Source organism: Lynx rufus, unplaced genomic scaffold (genome assembly GCF_022079265.1).
Source record: "Lynx rufus isolate CCGP_SWC_20201006 ecotype Redwood Valley unplaced genomic scaffold, mLynRuf1.p SCAF_5, whole genome shotgun sequence".
Lineage (NCBI taxonomy): Eukaryota > Metazoa > Chordata > Mammalia > Carnivora > Felidae > Lynx > Lynx rufus.
In genome coordinates this window covers 53,763,410-53,780,483 of record NW_025814867.1, presented here as the reverse complement: position 1 = coordinate 53,780,483, position 17,074 = coordinate 53,763,410, and the positions used below count along the sequence as shown (strand labels likewise).

General features: G+C 42.4%; 1 protein-coding gene across 7 annotated transcripts in view; it reads right to left on the bottom strand.

The window, feature by feature from the left end:
- Positions 1-3,916: 3,916 nt before the first annotated feature.
- SCHIP1 (schwannomin interacting protein 1) overlaps positions 3,917-17,074 on the bottom strand; it is a 121,344-nt gene continuing 108,186 nt past the window's right edge. For 4 of the 7 annotated variants that reach the window (XM_047099510.1, XM_047099513.1, XM_047099511.1 and 1 more), the window contains exons 3-7: positions 12,709-12,826; positions 11,302-11,499; positions 10,277-10,400; positions 7,746-7,839; positions 3,917-3,968 (exon numbers count right to left, since the gene is read on the bottom strand). In XM_047099510.1, the coding sequence (XP_046955466.1) occupies positions 3,917-3,968; positions 7,746-7,839; positions 10,277-10,400; positions 11,302-11,499; positions 12,709-12,826 (586 nt within the window). The remainder of the gene's footprint in view (positions 3,969-7,745; positions 7,840-10,276; positions 10,401-11,301; positions 11,500-12,708; positions 12,827-17,074) is intronic. The other 3 variants (XM_047099508.1, XM_047099515.1, XM_047099509.1) reach the window with 2 other exon arrangements.

Genomic DNA, 17,074 nt, shown 5'->3' with positions numbered 1-17,074 from the left:
CTAAAGTATTTTTCACCATATTGGGGATTACTATACAGCTATTAAAGAGAATGGCTTAGGGGGCACGTAGGGAGCTCAGTCAGCCGTCTGACTGTTGATCTCATCTCAGGTCTTGATCTCAGGGTCATTAATTCAAGCCCCAAATTGGGCCCCACACAGCATGGACCTCACTTAAAAAAAAAAATGAATGGCTTAGATCTGTACACTCTGACCTAGAAGGATATCTATGGATAAAGCAGGGTACAAAGCAGTTTTATGTGATCCCATCTTTGTATAAACAAATTGCAACACAAAATCTGTATGTATGTATTTGTATAAGCACAGAGAAAAGTGTGTAAGAATACATTCCAAGATTTAAACATTGATATTTGGAGGAAGGAGGTCTTAAAGATTGGAGCTATTAACTTTTTCCTTAAGTATCTGCTTTGTAAATTAATGATTAATAAATGAAAAAAACCCCACAAGGATGTTTTAAATCTCGGAAACTGGTAAAATACAGAATGCTTCCTCCATCCAAACCCTCATCATTTAATTCTTTCAATAAGTATTTATTGAGTATCTACCCGGTGCCAGGTACTTTCATGGCCATCATTTTATTTGAACTTTAGAATAATCCCAAGAGATCTTATTTACAGGTGACAAAATAGGATAAAAGAACTTTAGTAACTTGCTCAGGGTCAAATCACTGTGAAGCACTTTTGCCCACTCCCTCTGGCCCCATAGCCCGTGTGCTCCTGCCTGTATTCACTCTCCTAAAATCAGGAAGACAAGTGGCCCATTTCTTAGGTCAGGTGATCTAGCATTCTAATGAAGCCTGGCTAACTAGTGAGTGTCCTTGTTTATGAACGGAAGGGTGATCTAAAACAGGTAAGAATTTTGTTGGGAATAATCCCAGTCCTTGCTGAAAATCCTAAGTAAAAGAACTGCAAAGACCCATTCTTGAAAGAATCCCCTTGGAGATGAGTCACTTGGTGACATCTACATGGGGACAGAGAAGCACACGGAGTATAATCTTCTTTGAGGGTCTCAGGGTGGTGGGAAGAACTGCTCTACTTTTAGCTGGCTTTGACCCTGGAGGTGTTTTCAGACGCCCTTGTGCGTGTAATCTCACTCCTTTCCTTCTCGCGTTAGGGGCTCTTCAGTTAGGGTTACGGGCTTCAAACAACTGAAGAGTTTAGAGGCCATTGGTTTCTCCAGACCACATTTCCATCCAGAGATGGCATTGTTCAAGACAAAGAAAAAACTCAATTCTAAATTTTTGATGCAACTGGCAATTCTGGCAAAGATTTAAAAAACTAGGATAGTTTCTTTTGCTGGGCTGAGACTGGGTCTCAGACTGGGTCTTTTGCTGGGTCGAGACTTCAGGCCATGGCTGACACGGGAGGTTTGGGGCATTCTACCACTGTTGCTTGGGGACAGGAATTTTTTATAGCATTCTTCCTAGGTTGGCTCTCTCCAGAAGTTTCAAATTAATAGAAATATGTTTTAATTAGACAAGAACCTAGATATTAATTTTTTAATGTTTATTTATTTTTGAGAGAGACAGAGAGCCAGAGAGAGGAAGACACAGAATCTAAAGCAGGCTCCAGGCTCTGAGCTGTCAGCACTGAGCCCGATGCAGGGCTCAAACTCACAAACCGTGAGATCGTGATCTGAGCTGAAGTCAGACACTCAACCGACTGAGCCACCCAGGTACCCTGACAAAAGCCGCTATTGAAAAATGGTTAAAACATAGCTAAAAAAGAACGTCTAAGGTAGTGCTTCTCAATATGAGCATCACCAAGAGACCTCTAAAAAATTGGGACATTCAGGCCACACCCCAACCAATTAAATCAGTATCTATGGGGCTGGGACCTAGGCCTAGCAATTTCTACAGGTCCCCAGGCGATTGCACTGAGCAGTTAATGGTGAGACTCATTGGTTTACTGACCAATATTCTCACCCAGCTGAAGCAGCAAAGGTCCAGAAGATGAGCCTGTTTTCAGGGCTGAAGTCACTCTGGGAGATCACTGGCAGCTGGTGTAGGACTTTGAGGCTCAGAGAGGACCTCTCTCGGGCCCCACCCTTCACTCAGTGGTGAGCAACCTAGATCCTTCTCAAGAGTCAACTCACAAAGGCCAAAATATATTTACAGGCTGCCTTGTTTTTCCATTCCAAATGAAAACTTGATTGAGGCCCATAAAAAATGACTTGGTGTTACAATTTTTGATTACCTATTTTGCTAAATAGAAGACTGAAAATTGGCAACTCTTCATTTCTTAAAGTATCTATCTGGGTATTTTTAAGAAAGGAAAATGTAGACGGGTGTCTAAACTTCTATCTTCATATATGTAAGTGATGAATCACTAAATTCTGCACCTGAAACTAAATAAAATAAAACCTAAAATTTTTTTTTCATGTTTGTTTATTTTGAGAGAGTGAGTGAGCAAGCAAGAGCATACAAGTAGGGAGGGGCAGAGAGAGAGGGAGAAAGAGAATCCCAAACAGGTTGTGTGCTTATAGTGCACAGCCCAACAGAGGGCCCCATCTCACAAACCATGAGATCATGACCTGAGCTGAAATCAGGAGTTGGACACTTAACTGAGCCACCCAGGCACCCAAGGAAACTTCTACCTTCTGATTACATCATTAACGCAATAATGAAACCAGGTGGTCTGTGGGTGGTTCTGGAATGTTGATTGCACATCTCTGCTTATAGTTTATGATTCTCAAATACCTGCATGGCCATTAGCTAAATTGATTAAATCAATTTTGAGGCTCTACTTATTGGTGAACACTCTGTAATCTACTGTAGACTTGGCATTTTTCTTCACGAGACCAAACAGAAGTGGTTAAAATCTGAAAAAATGGCAACAACTGGGCTTGGGAAAAGACTAAATGCAAGCATCACTTGTTCCTGTGGCAAACTTTGGTGGTACTAAGCTCTCACAACACCAGGAGCTAACAGTAACGTGCTAATGTTCCCGATGGGGAACTGAGCACTGACCGAGGTGCTAGCTCTAACACTGCTGAGGTTGTCTTCTTTGGATCACACACACACACTTGCTCACATAGTCTCTCTCTCTCTCTCTCTCTCTCTCTCACACACACACACACACACACACACTTGCTCACCTACTCAGTCTCTCTCTCTCTTTCTCTCTCTCTCTCACACACACACACACACACTCACACACCCTTCACAATCTCCCCGGCAATTCTCTGCATTGCTTTCCCCTGTAGTACTTTCTCTTCTCACTGACCAAATCTTCATCGTGGGGAACTTGGTTGAGGAGGTGTGAAGAGGTGAGAACTATATAGGGCTTGCTAGTGAGCAAGAAGACATATCATATGAAACAAAGTTTTCATTTTTATTTTACATATTTATACATAAAACTTTCAAGGAACCCTCTGAATCCAACAGAATGTGAATAGCACATCTAAAAATGAACTTCAGGTAGTCAACATTCACAAAATGTTGAAAACTGATTAAAATATACATATTACGGACAGCTATGACTTCACTACGAGGCAGGCATGTATTTTTTGACTTGTATAGCACCGTCATTTACAGTTCTTTAAAACTACAGTGAAGAATGAAAGTAGTCAATGGTAAAATACTGCTCCAACTCAAAATCTCGAAACAAATAAAAATAAAGTTAAAACTACCCTCTTTGATTAACCATGACTAGTGATGGTGTCAGTACTGTACATTTTCTGTAACAATATTTTATTAAAATGCCTGATATTTAGTGGCACAGTAAAAAAATTAAAATAAATTAAGAAGCAAAGGCCAATCACTGGACATTAAGCTTCAGACATTATCAATGACTAACACTGATATTTTGTTTGTTTCTGCGCCACCTTTAGTAACAGCATTTTTACAACCACAGAAGCAAAATAAATTCTAGCTTGTCCTCTGGTTGGATGGCTTCTTTCACTTTGCGGGCATTTTCTCTGCCATGTGCTTCTGCTGACTTTCGGCATGTCTGTAAAATTAATCATACAATTGTTTAGTGCTAAGAAGAGAGATCCAAACTGCTTTCTGATCTGTAGCGAAAACAATCCCGCAAACTGAGGTTCGGAGTTACTCGTAATGAAATCAAGACAATTAAGAAACAGAGCTTAATTCAAATGGATTTGTCCTCTTTAATTTTTATATTCTAAGTAAGAATCTTTTTATTTAATAAGTTACTAGATTACCCTGAGAATGGTAGATGTCACTACTTTTGAGAAGAAAAAGCACTGTGTTAAAAAAAAAAAAAAGAGTTAAGTATCTGGGGAAATTCATCCAACAAATGTTTGATATGTTTCTATGTGCCAGGCACTGTTCCTGGTGCTGTGGATTTGGTGAATAGACAATGAGGTCTTTGTTTTTGTGGAACATATATTCCAGTGGAGAGAGACAAAAAAGCAACGGATAGCAAAGCAGAAGATAGCAGAGAGAAAATAATTCTAAGCCAAAAGTCAAAAAAAGGTGTCATGGTAGAAGGTAACTACATGACTACTTTATTTGAACACATGCACACAGACACAAATATAAGCATTAAAAAGGCTACTGACAGAAATCTGAAGCCAATGATCCAGTTCCACTCTTACAAAAGCTAATGTCTTCCTAACAAACTGTAGGTCTTTGCAGATCCCAAGATTTTCCATGTTTGCATACTTCCCTCCCTGCCACCCTCCCCCCCAATTAATCCAAAGGGCATGATCATGGCAGTGAGGGTAAAAGTAGGGTGGGTGAGTCTTCTTATTCATCAAGCCCTATTATTGCCTATAAGCCCCAAATTCAGCCAACCCAGCAGCTGGCCAGTGGAGACAGAGGGGGAAAAACGGCCAAGCTGCTTACATCACTTGAATGGCTACTAATTAAACGTTTTCCCAGAGAGGGGTAGGGTTTGACGTCTGCAAAAGACAAATGTTTTGAAGGACAATTCTAGGAATTTATAAATTTGGCAAGAGAAAGTCTCTAACGCTGTGGTTTCCAGCTGTAATCAAAGGCTCAGGGGCAGTTTTTGTGTGCTGCCTAGACTTGGGTAGTCAATGACGTCAAGTTTAACTCACTGGTTTTGTGCAGAATGTCTCCGATCTATGGTATAGGGACAAACCACAAATACTTTCAGAAATAGGGAAGTGACAACAGTGTCCTTGCCATATTCAACAGCCCGCAAATAATTGGTGATATTCATTTAACAATAAAGTAACTTGGGGAAAAGATATCAGCCCTTTATTCCTAAAACACAATGCCCTGTAGCAGACCATCTCATGGCCCTGTTTATGTGTATAAAACAGCCTTGATCATTTTTATCAAGTGGCTTATGGGTCTCATTTAAATTCAGCTCAGAAATATTTTGATGCCCACTGAGCTAAGATTCCACTGTGGCTAATTAAATTATAGTTTCTAGGGGCACCTGGGTGGCTCAGTCGGTCGAGTGTCTGACTCTTGTTTTCAGCTCAGGTCACGATCCCAGGGTCGTGGGATCAAGCCCCGCATTGGGCCCTGTCTGAGTGTGAAGTCTGCTTGGGATTTTCTCTCTCTCTCTCTCTCTCTCTCTCTCTCTCTCTCTCTCTCCCTCTCTTCCCCTTTACCCCACTTGTGCACGCTCTCTAAAATAAATTTTTAAAAAAATTATAGTTCCTACAGCAGTTTTAAAATATGTATCTGTGTGTATCTGTGCATGCACATGTGTGTTTTTCTGAGAGAGAAGGAAAGAACAGGAAATAGCTTCAGAAAAGCTGGAGAGCTTTGAAAAGTCCTAATGCCCAGGCCACCCCACAGAATCATTAAATGAGAATCTCTAGAGGTGGGACCCAGGCACCAATGGTTTATAAAGCTCCCCAGGTGATTCCAATGTGCAGCTGAAATTGAGAACCACTGATCTAAACTGACACCGGGAATGGAAGAACGTCTCATTATCTACTGGACAGGTAAAGGGAACAGGTGATTAGAACTTCCCAGCCGATGCTCTCGGCCTTCTGGGATCAGGCTGCAAAACTCTGACATTGCTACCTTTAGGTACGTTTAAGTATCGTCAGATCCCCTCACAAGCAAAGTTATATTGTGTAGCCATGAACGGACATAGGAACTTCTCCCCACCTGCTCCACTTTAAAGGGTTCCTCTAACGCCTTTAAATTAGTAACTCCTCTCCTTTTCACCCCTTGGTTCTGCCTGCCCTGTTTCCCATGGTCACACCATCTGAAAGGTATTTAAAAAATACACTGTAAACCTAAGTACTAGCTTAACATTTGAGAGAAAGGCAGAGTCTCTCAGTGTCTTCCCTGCAATGAGGAAAGCAACATGCTTTGGGGAGTAGAGGAAAGGTCTCTGCTGTCACAGGCAAGTCACAGAATTTACAAAAGAATGTACATATTTTTTTTTGAAGATTTAGGTTTTGATCTTATATTTCATGAATGATTTCCCATAATCTTCATACCTATTTACAAATTTCTTAGGCTAACAAAAAGGGATTTGTCTTACAGTTGTTGGAGCAGTGCCTGAATACCTCTGTAGGTGGCAATAATATTATGTGAGTGTTGTTGTGATAGTTCAGATACAAGTAAATACGCTGAGGAGTATGAGGCCTTCAGCTTTTTAGTTTTTTTGGGGGAGGGGCGAGGCAATAGAATATCCAAAGCATACAACAGAGTACTGCCCATAGGTCTTTAAAAAAAAGAAAGAAAGAAAGAAAGAAAGAAAGAAAGAAAGAAAAGCCTAAACATAGTTCTTTAGCATTTATTTTGCTACCAAAACTATTTTTTCTTTTTGCTTTTTAAAAAAATTTTTTGGTTTCTATTTTCCAAAACTATTTTAAAACACCAAATATAGAAAAATATTTTACTCCATGCTACACATTGAGAAGAGGTCCTGTGGTAGGTGCTAAGCACATTTTCACTACATATGTTTTCAAGCTTCTCTTGGATGGTTCTGGATCATGTGGTTAATTCCTTATGTTATTGAGACAAGCAGTGTTCTTCTTCTCCCTGGGGAGCCTTCTACTCTCTGAATACCATTTCTGGGATTAAGAGTAATTATTACCTCTTGGTTTAAAGACTTCATACATACTGTCTCAGGAAAGGCACCAAGGCAAACATGAGATCGTAGGAAATACAGTATTTCATGTACTTTATATACTTATGGTGATAGGCTTTTCTACAAAGAAAACTATTAAGAAATGCAAGATCTGGACTGGCATTAGCCTAGTTTCCGTATCCCCCAGGAGAGGAAACATTCTTTACCTCTTTATAGAGAGGTGCTTGGAGCCAGGCCCAGCTAGAAACTCAAGTGCTGGGGTTTCCCCATGGTGAGAGCAATCTGGTGGCCCTGGTGCTGTGGAAAGGTGCCAGTGTTCTTGCCTTCTGGACATGGCAGATGTGATCAAGAGCTGGGTCACATAACAGCAAATGCCGCTCTGTGGCACCTATCACCTGCCAGCAAGGAACAGCTCAGGGCTAACTCCCCAAGGGGACAGTCCTTCAGGAAAAAGTCCTCCTGGGCCAGAAATGCCGACCTGATTTGGGGGAGGCGGTGTAGGAAGTTCTACTGCACTGACAACCCATCACAAAGGGAGGGTGAAAAAGCAATGCATTTGGGAAGGAGTTTTGGCCACTTCCCCTCAGCTAAGCAGCTGACATCGGCAGAGATTAGGTGAGTTACTCATGGAAGTAAGGGGAAGAGGTTCTCTGGGGCTCGCTCTCGCCCCAATTCTTCAACATTAGGCCATCCTGGGCTTCTTTCCTTCTTTGGGAAGGGGGAGGCGTCACTGACCTGGTCAAGTCTTCGATGTCCACCAGCATGGCGTCTTGCTCCGTGTGCAGCTCATCTCGGATGAGCAGCAGCTGGACCAACTCCTCATTCAAGCCTAGAGCAAAGGAAAGAGCATTTAAAAACGGATAAAACTGCATCAAAGTCTGTATGTGCAGCTCTACAGACCATTATACAAGTTACTTTTGCTAAAATTTAGAATTCTTATGTTAGCTTTTCATAAGCCCAGGAGAAGTCATCAGTCTGCAGACATCACTAGCTCGCATAATTATAGAAGTGTTGGAAGAAAAGCAGTGAAGTATGAAGTATTTCCATTTACGTTCACGTTAAAGTGGGAAAAGAAATCGTTAGCTGCTAGGAAAATAGCTTGCTGGAAAAAGCAGGATTTTCCTTTGAAGAAACGTGAACACAAATGTCTGGGGCATGTTAAGTTTTCCACCTTCCATCCTGAGGACACTCCCACCACCCGAGAGTTGGAGGGACCCACCGCACCCAAAGTGCTACATCAGACGCGCAGCTAGAGAAGGTGACCCACGCATGCTCCAAGGCTTCCTACGGCCCGCAGAAGGAACACCCCTCTGTGCAGGCTGTTCTAAGTCATATCTAAGTCACAGCTACAGATACTGGAAAGCTAGATTTGTTAAGACCCGAAGAAATAACTTGAAATCTCTGGATGAGGACCAAGGAAAATATTCCTTAGGATTTATACTGGGAATAAAACACAGATGAACAGATACATTTCTAATCCTCCTGAAATCCGTGTACCGGGTTAATCTGGCTTCTGCTTCTGAAAAATATGAACAAGCAGAAGGGGCTGTCTTATTGTTTTCCCCCTTAGATCGAAGCTTTTAGGTCCAGACGCATGGGAGATAACATTCATTTAGCAGCAAAGCTCTGGGCCCAGAAACAAAAGGAAGGAAGGAGGTATTCAGTATTCAGCCAGGTCCTCCTTGGAAATGCTTTTAGAGATCCTGACTTCAAACGATGCATTGATCTGCCTTTAGTTCAGACTAGTTTCCAGTTTAAAAAAAGGGAGAAAAAAAAATTATATAAAGAGGTCTAAATTCATCTACTACTGAAAAGAGCTAGATGACAATTTTAGTATTTAGAAGTCTAAGGAAGATATTTCAGTGGTAAAATATCAGAAGGCCTTTCACATCCTTGAAAGAATAATAGTCCTAGTAATTTAGTCTCAACTGAAATTACAATGTAGTAGAATTTTTAAAAAAACCTGTGAATCTATGCTTTCCTAATTAGAATGTTAAACCCTTTCTCTTGATTTTAAAACAACACTGAACATATTAGCTTAACTCTGAATATGTCCATATCTTTTTCAGTATGTTGCTAGGGAAGCTTTTTTTTTTTTATACTTAAAAAAAAATTCCACTAGGATAGCTTTTTATACTAGCTCTCAGTAGAGGGCCCACGTAGTGCATGGAAAAATTTTTCCCCATAGGATGGTTTTAACTTTTTACCATGGAAATTTTCGAACTGATACAAAGAGACTGATTTAATGAATCTTCATGTCCCATGCATCCAACCAGCTCCCCAAATCACCAACTCATGGCCAATCTTGACTCTTCGACCTCCCCTTCTCCTACCAGATTAGTTGAAAACAAATTTCAGACAGCATATTATTTCATCTGTAAATGTTTCAGTGTGTATCTCTAAACAGAGTTCTTTTTTTCTTTTTTAGTTAGCATAACCACAATACCTTCAGCATATGTAACAAACAAGCGCACCTTTAATAAAACATTCCATCAGTGTACAAATTCCTCCGTTGGTCTTAAATGTTTTACAGTTTGTTTGTTTGAATGCATTTGGTTGGCATGTCTCTTAGGTGGTTTTTAATCTGTAAGTCCACAGGATTTTCTAGAATCACACATTCCAGAGGCTGGAGGGCACACGGTTCAGTTGGACTAACCACACCGCCCACGCAAGCATGTTTTGTGTTCTCTCTCTCATTGGGCTCATTTGTGCTCTGCACAAGCAGCCACCTCAAGTGAGCACCTCTCATTTACCACCTACTTGGCACACTTCTGTCACAGGCCCTTCTTTATTCTGGAGGAAAGAAGGCCCATAATTTGCCGTCCTGTAATTTTCACATACCGGTCGTACATATTTCCTCCACCTCGAGTCCCACAAAATAAGTTGAATTTGATTTGAAGACCTAACATGAATGTATGTACAAGTTATGTTGAGGGAATAAGTGCCTAATCAATGATGTATAACTAGTAAATTATATTCCAGGAACAGATGCTGTGAGCCACATACACACCAGGCATTGTGCCAGGCGCTGGGGATCTGAGATGAATAGAAAGGCCCTATCACCTCTATGAACCTTGAAAAGTTCTCCAAGTTTCTGACCCCTTTACAGTAAAAAAACAAAAACAGAGCCTTGTGATTCTCTTCCTTCTCTTGCAGCACACAGGAGGAACCCAATGAAACAAACAAAGGAAGTGAATCAAGGAGGTCGTACTATCCCACGAGATTTCACATCTGACCCCCCATTTCCAAGCACACCATACACTTACTTTCAATCTGGGAATGGAGATCATTGACTATCACTTGTAGCTGCCCAAGAGTCATGTCCCGTAGGTCAGTGGGCTTTAAACTCCTTTTCATCAGGCATTCACTTATATGAGGCATGTGTGGCAGCTGAAGGTACAAAGGGAAGAAACGGAGGGGTGAACAGAGCAGCAGGTACACGGAATGCAAACCACACTGTCACCCGCCCACTTCAGTTTAGGTTCTGGGCTCCAGAGCCTTCCCAGGCTGACTTTTCCCATGCGAGGGCCCCCCACACTCTCACCACACTGTCTACGACACTATGGCACCAAAATGCTACACTACTCTAATCAAAAGCTTTCTGATTGGTCTAGAACACAGGCTGTGACAACCCTGAATCGATTATCATATCCACAAATGAATGACTAGGGAGCTCAAGGAATATGAATGACATGGATAAAATTAATATCAGTTATTCATCAACTGGTACCGTGTTATGAGCACTGTGCTGTGTCTTTGAACGCTTTGTTCACGGAACTCCCCAGTCATGCTCTGACACAGGCGTTGTTATCCCCATTTTACAGATGACAAAACTGAGGCTTATGTGACTTGCCCAGAGCCCCACAGCAGGTCAATGGCAGGGCTGGACTCCCAAGCTCAGGGCTCTTATCCACTATGCAATCCTCTCTTCGCTGAAAGGTGGGAATGAGAGCCAAACAACAGCAAGTTCTGCCACATCAGAACCAATAGGTTCTAAATGGATTGCCTTAATGGCATTAACATATGCCCATGACAGCTAATATTGCTCCTAAGAAATACAGTAGATGTGAATCAAGAACAAAGTTTACTTTTGTGTAATCTGTTGCTATGTATCTTTCAGCGATACAGTAGGAAGGAAAAAGAAACGAACTCAAATATTTCTCAATGACAGTACTTTTTACAAACTGCCTTGTAGAAACCCAAGTTTGCATAACTCTGGGAAAGAACTGGGACGGCGTCAACCGTTTGCAGCCACCAAACACTTGCTGGCGTTTCAGTGTTCGCTACTTACGAGATCAGCGACGGGAGACTTTTTCCTGTTCTGTTTTTCCACTTCTACTTGCATTTTGGCCATTGGTTTGGCCATGGCTAGGGCCATTTTGGCTTCAGCTTGCAATTTCTTTTGCCTTGTGAGGAAATCCATGTCATCCAGGGATTCGGATTCCTCTTCAGTAGTGTCTCTATCGGAATAGGAAGAACTCTGTTTGCTCTGTGAAGGGAAAAAGAGCAGCCCTGAGCTTTCTGAGCTTTCAGGTACCATCTTTGGAGATGGGCTACAGTGTTCCCTGATCCCTCTCGAGTGACTGAGGGTCCCCGTCACCGATGCGACTTGCCACTTGATTTGGTCTGTACCAATCTCAAGTAACGTTAAAGATGGTTTATTTTTGGGGCGCCTTGGGTGGCTCAGTTGGTTAAGCGTCCAACTTCGGCTCAGGTCATGATCTCGCGGTCTGTGAGTTCAAGCCCCGCGTCGGACTCTGTGCTGACAGCTCAGAGCCTGGAGCCTGTTTCGGATTCTGTGTCTCCCTCTCTCTCTGACCCTCCCCCGTTCATGCTCTGTCTCTCCCTGTCTCAAAAATAAATAAACGTTAAAAAAAAAATTAAAAAAAAAAGATGGTTTATTTCTTCAATGCCACGAATAGGCTCTGATTTTAGCAGAGTAACATGACAACAGGGAGAACCTATTTATGACAAACTTGAGACGTTTCTTTGGCTCTTGGTCTCAAAACTTTCCTGAAGTGATCAGACACAGAAAAGTAACCCAGAGCTAAGGCAGTGAGTGTGTTATTCTCTAGAGTGTTCTCTGGATGGGATGTCAGGTATCCATTGAAGTTGACGTTGCACTGTGCTCATGGACCAACACGGTTTCCTGCTGGCTGGTCTTTGGTAAGAAAAGTGACAGAGACTTCACAGAGAGGAAGGAATTCCAGCAATACAGTCCCAGGATCACTAAGCCACCTTTTGGAATATGTGTGCAAGGAATGAGTAGTAAGGAATGCTTCACACACATTATCTTGCTGGTTTCTCGGAGCAACGTCTCTGGGTGCTGGCCTTCTCATCGTCGCCTGGATCCCCACCCTGCCTTTTAAAACGTGTCCTATCGCTGGTCTGTGCTTAATACTTCTAAGCCCGATGGGGAAGCATTGGTATCTAGCACAAATTATTAGGGCACATGTGATTTCTCTCATGGTTTAATATGAAAGTGGTTGCTAACTTTAACAAGCGCTTATGTCTCCTTATTGTATCACCCTTGTGATTTTTCAATCACTGTCAAATTTTAGGAGCATGCTATGTCGAGAAATGGCAAGAGACATTTCTTTTTGAACCTCTGCCATGTTTTTTTCCTGACTAACAACAAAAAAAGAAGCTAAATGTCCAGGAAAGCACACACGCACAGCTCTGGTGGTATTGGACTCACCATGGGAGACAAGGGGGTGTCCAAGCTGGTTTCAGTCTTACTGTCATCAGCGTCGCTGTCCTTATCACTGCCGCTGTCGTTGACAAAGCATATCTGCAGGTTCATCCCACTCTGCAGGCTGGGCAGAAGCAAACAGGACACTCATTCTACTCAGATGTTTGTTATCAGGTGGCCTCCACCAGAGCCGTCTGATTTCATTGACAGAAAGCAGTTTCATTGTGTTCTTCGCATGGAGAAGTGAGTGACCAATATTACTCCCAACTTACAAATGGTAACTTTTACTGAAGGAGACTAATGATAACTTACTGAGTTGAGAACTTGATAAATGATAAAGTGATAACTTTTGCTAATATTATATTATTTTTTTCATACCAATTTCATGTTAAGTGAAAGAATTTGAATCCACATATAGTAGCACCTAGCACCATACCAAACACAGTTGTGCAAAATGCAATGTGTCAAGTCACCGAGTTTACATTCCTGCAGATAAAGATGAATGGGGTCCTCAGGAGAGTAAAGCTGCCTGGTGTCATCTAGTGTCCTGTCCGATGGGGACAATTCAAAGAAGCTCACCAGAGCCGGCTTGCCAGGGCCACAGCTCCCTGAAGAAAGACTCCTTTTTTTCCCCAGATACACAGACTAGGATTGTCTGAAGGAAAACTATGCTTAAAGCAAATTGCCAAAAGCCAGCCAAGGGAGCCCATTTATGTCATTAAAAAAACATATACCACAGGTTCGTGCCATAGAAACTTAAGGAAACCCCAAACCCAGTCAGAAAGGCACAGTCTTGTAACACAGCAGACTGCCTCGCGTACACAGAGCCTCAGAAGTGGAGACTTTTCGGGAGCTCATTATGTTTGTGGTGAATCCTGTAGCTCCATGAGTGATGTTGCTGGAGATGTGGCCACAGAGGGTCACCGGCTGTGCGTCTGCTACATGCAAGGGCAGACAGTGGATTCAACTCACTGTCCTAACTTTCTTTTGAAACTGGACACGTTTCAATACTGTTCTCCTGTAAAGAGTCTTTAAAGAAGCAACTTTTCTTTTTTCCAAATGTTTTATTTATTTTTGAGAGAGACAGAGTGTGAGCAGGGGAGGGGCAGAGAGAGAGGGAGACACAGAATCCGAAGCAGGCTCCAGGCTCTGAGCTGTCAGCACAGAGCCTGACGTGGGGCTGGAACCCACGAACCGTGAGATCATGACCTGACCCAAGTCGGATGCTTAACTGACTGAGCCACTCAGGTGCCCCCAAAGAAGTAATTTTTCAAGCATTCCCTGTTAGTCCCAGTCTGTGCGTAAGCTTAGAAAAGGCGAAGGAGCCTCCTAGGCAGCAAGGGATCATAAGGAGACCGTCTAAGCCAGGTTTAGGAAGCCAGCACTGAATTGCTCTGGCATTATTACTATCACAGGGAGAAATGTAAAGAGCAACTCATCTGGTAGTTGACATTAGTATCTTTTTTTATTCCATTGGGTAGGGATGCTTTGTATAAATTGCTCAGATGACTCATATCAAGTGATGCTTTGAAAATGACACAGAATCCAGAAAGAGAAAATCTACTGATTTAACACGGGCACCGTCATTGTTACATGTATGCACTGCCACCTATTGGTACCTTCTGTAATTACTGCAGGTCCAGGAAGGAAAGGCAGCCTTCCCCTCAGCAGGCTGGCTCTGTTCCCCGCCTGCCTTAAAGAGCCAGGCCCTTGCTGGAGGCAGAAGGCACAGGTTCTGCTATGATCAGTGCAGGGAGCTTGGAGTCGGTCAGACTTAGGTTCTGAATCCTCACTTCTTTCCCGGGCCCCTTACTTAACTTCTGTGAACCTCAGTTTCTTATCAGTAAAATGGGGTGAATAATTCAGTGATTTGTAAGAAAAATGAAAACAGCTCAGAGTGAGGCACAGGGCAGGTCCTCTGTACATATTCATTATCCTCTTTTTTCTACTTTCTGAAAGCCCGGACAAAGGAATACAGAATTTTAAAGGTGATGCAACTTGGTAAAGGGACCTCTAAAGTCACTTACTCGAATACCTTGCCTGACCTTGAATACCTCTGAAAGAGTGTCCTCAAGTTGTCTTTAACTGTTAGGCAGCTTGGACTTTTACTGAGCTGGAATTTATCTCCTTTTAATTTTCTTCCTTTGGGATTTTTTTGTCCCTGGAGAAATCTAGTATGTTCACATTACCCTTCGATCCCATATAAATTAAGTTTTAAAATTAATTATCTGTAGTTTGTCAACCACCCATCCGATCAACCCATTTCTAACATAAACCTCCAGATATATGGATTGGAAAATAGTGGGAAGTAAAACTGCAAATGAAAAAAACACATTAAAAGCATATTTTAAAATAAAAAACACATTTTAAATTAAACCTAATTTGAATCTAGGATTATGTTGCATTTTCTATTTACTGGATAGCTAAAGTCTTGAAAAGAAGTGTCTGTCACTGCATACCCAAATTATAAAAATATAATATAACCCACGATACCATTACCAAATAAGGTTTAAAATATCCAGGGATATATATTTTCATTCTGAAAAAGGTCTGACTGTAAATTCTGTTGTCCTGCCCCCATTTGACCTGTGTGCTTAGGATCAACTCAAACCTAAATCAACCAAACCATAAAGCATATCTAACTCAGGAAAGTCAAAGGAAAAAAAAGGGGGAGGGGGAAAGATTCTGACTACTAAGTCAGAATGAAATGAAAAAACACCTCAGGTAGAAATTCAGAAAATCGCCTTAGTACCACATTATCACCGTGGGAAACTGAACAGAGCTTCTTATGGGGTGAGACTTATAATTCCTTATAGCGGTAATCACCAAGAATGTTACTCTCAGGAAAAGGAAATTATATGACATATCAGCTAATGGTTCAGACGGGATTTTAGTAAAGACATCTTAAAATGGACTCAGGTTTCAAGAAGGATTTGTTTGCCTTTAGCCTTTAAGCAGGTTTTAAGTTGAAGGCGGCTTCGGGGAAACTCCATCACTGATCTCAAGCAGCAGCCTGGCTGGGGGGTGAGTGGGGCCCCTGGCGCTCTTGAAGGCCTCTGTGTCACAGCGTCAAGAAATGATAACCCCTGTTCTGGGCCCCTTTCCCCCCGCCCCGGGGAAGCATGCCTGCTCTAGGCTCATCCCTGCAAGCCGGAGTCCCTGGCCTCTGTCCCTCACCCTGCAGTGCATCTGGCCTCACTTATAACCAGGCTACCCAGTCTTGCAAAATCCAAGCTGCCAGGGAGCGAATTTGCTTGCTTGGATCTCTCAGGCACAGTCAGAGGTGAAAACGAAACAAGATCATCATCATTTAATTAGCGATATAATTTAAGGTATCCAGTTCAAGGTTGCTTGATGTTTCGAGTGGCATTTACTGGAGCGTTGCATGCAAAAGGCTGCTTGACATCTGCCTTGCCTGTCGATAGATCTGAAAGGTCTGTGTCCTGGTTTTCCTGGAAAACTCTTCTCCTTATGCACCGTGAGCCAGGGAAAAACCCACACTGCAGCCCAGTTACTGACAGGGAGCCCTGGGATCTGGAAAGAGGGTGTTCTGGATGGAGAATGCTCAGAATATGAAGACACAAAGATGAAATGTGTCTTCTGGGCATCTCTGTGTGAGTGGAAGTGGCTTTCTTAGCGACAGTGCCTACTGGCCAGCATCAGGAAGGCATACAGGCGACAGGATGTTCAGCACCAATGTCTCCTTGGCTTTTGGGGTGAGGAAGACTGTTTCTTGTAAAACATTTGTGCTGACTTCCAACTACCATTGCTGGGGATATTACTAAAATATGCACAACAATGACAGGATGGCAGAGGTGAAAAGTTTTTAACTACTAAGAGCACGTAGCCAAGTGATAATATAATCTGGTATAAAGAGAATACTTTTTTTCAAAATACAAGGACAAGACCAGTTTATTCCCTGAGAGAAATGATGTGATTGATGATCCTAAAGTCTGCCGTGACTTGAAGTTGTGTGGTAGCCACTGTGAATCTGGCCTTGGTCCTGGGCCTTGGTTTGAGGTGACTGGGTCTGGGCTGTTCTGAGGCTAGTTGTGAATCCCAGAATTACTTGCTGTTTCTGATTTTAAAGTTTCTTTCTTTATTTTGAGACAGAGAGAAAGTGCAAGTCAGGGAGGGGCAGAGAGAGAGGGAGAGAGAGAGAATCCCAACCAGGCTCAGCACTGTCAGTGCAGAGCCGGACATGGGGCTTGAACCCACAAACCATGAGATCGTGACCTGAGCTGAAGTCAGATGCTTAAGTGATTGAGCCACTTGGGTGCCCCAGTGTTTCTGAAATAGCAATCTCCCAGCACCAGCTTAGATCAGCAGTGTCTACACAGAAGTGTTTAAGATTCTTTGGTTTTTACCCCCT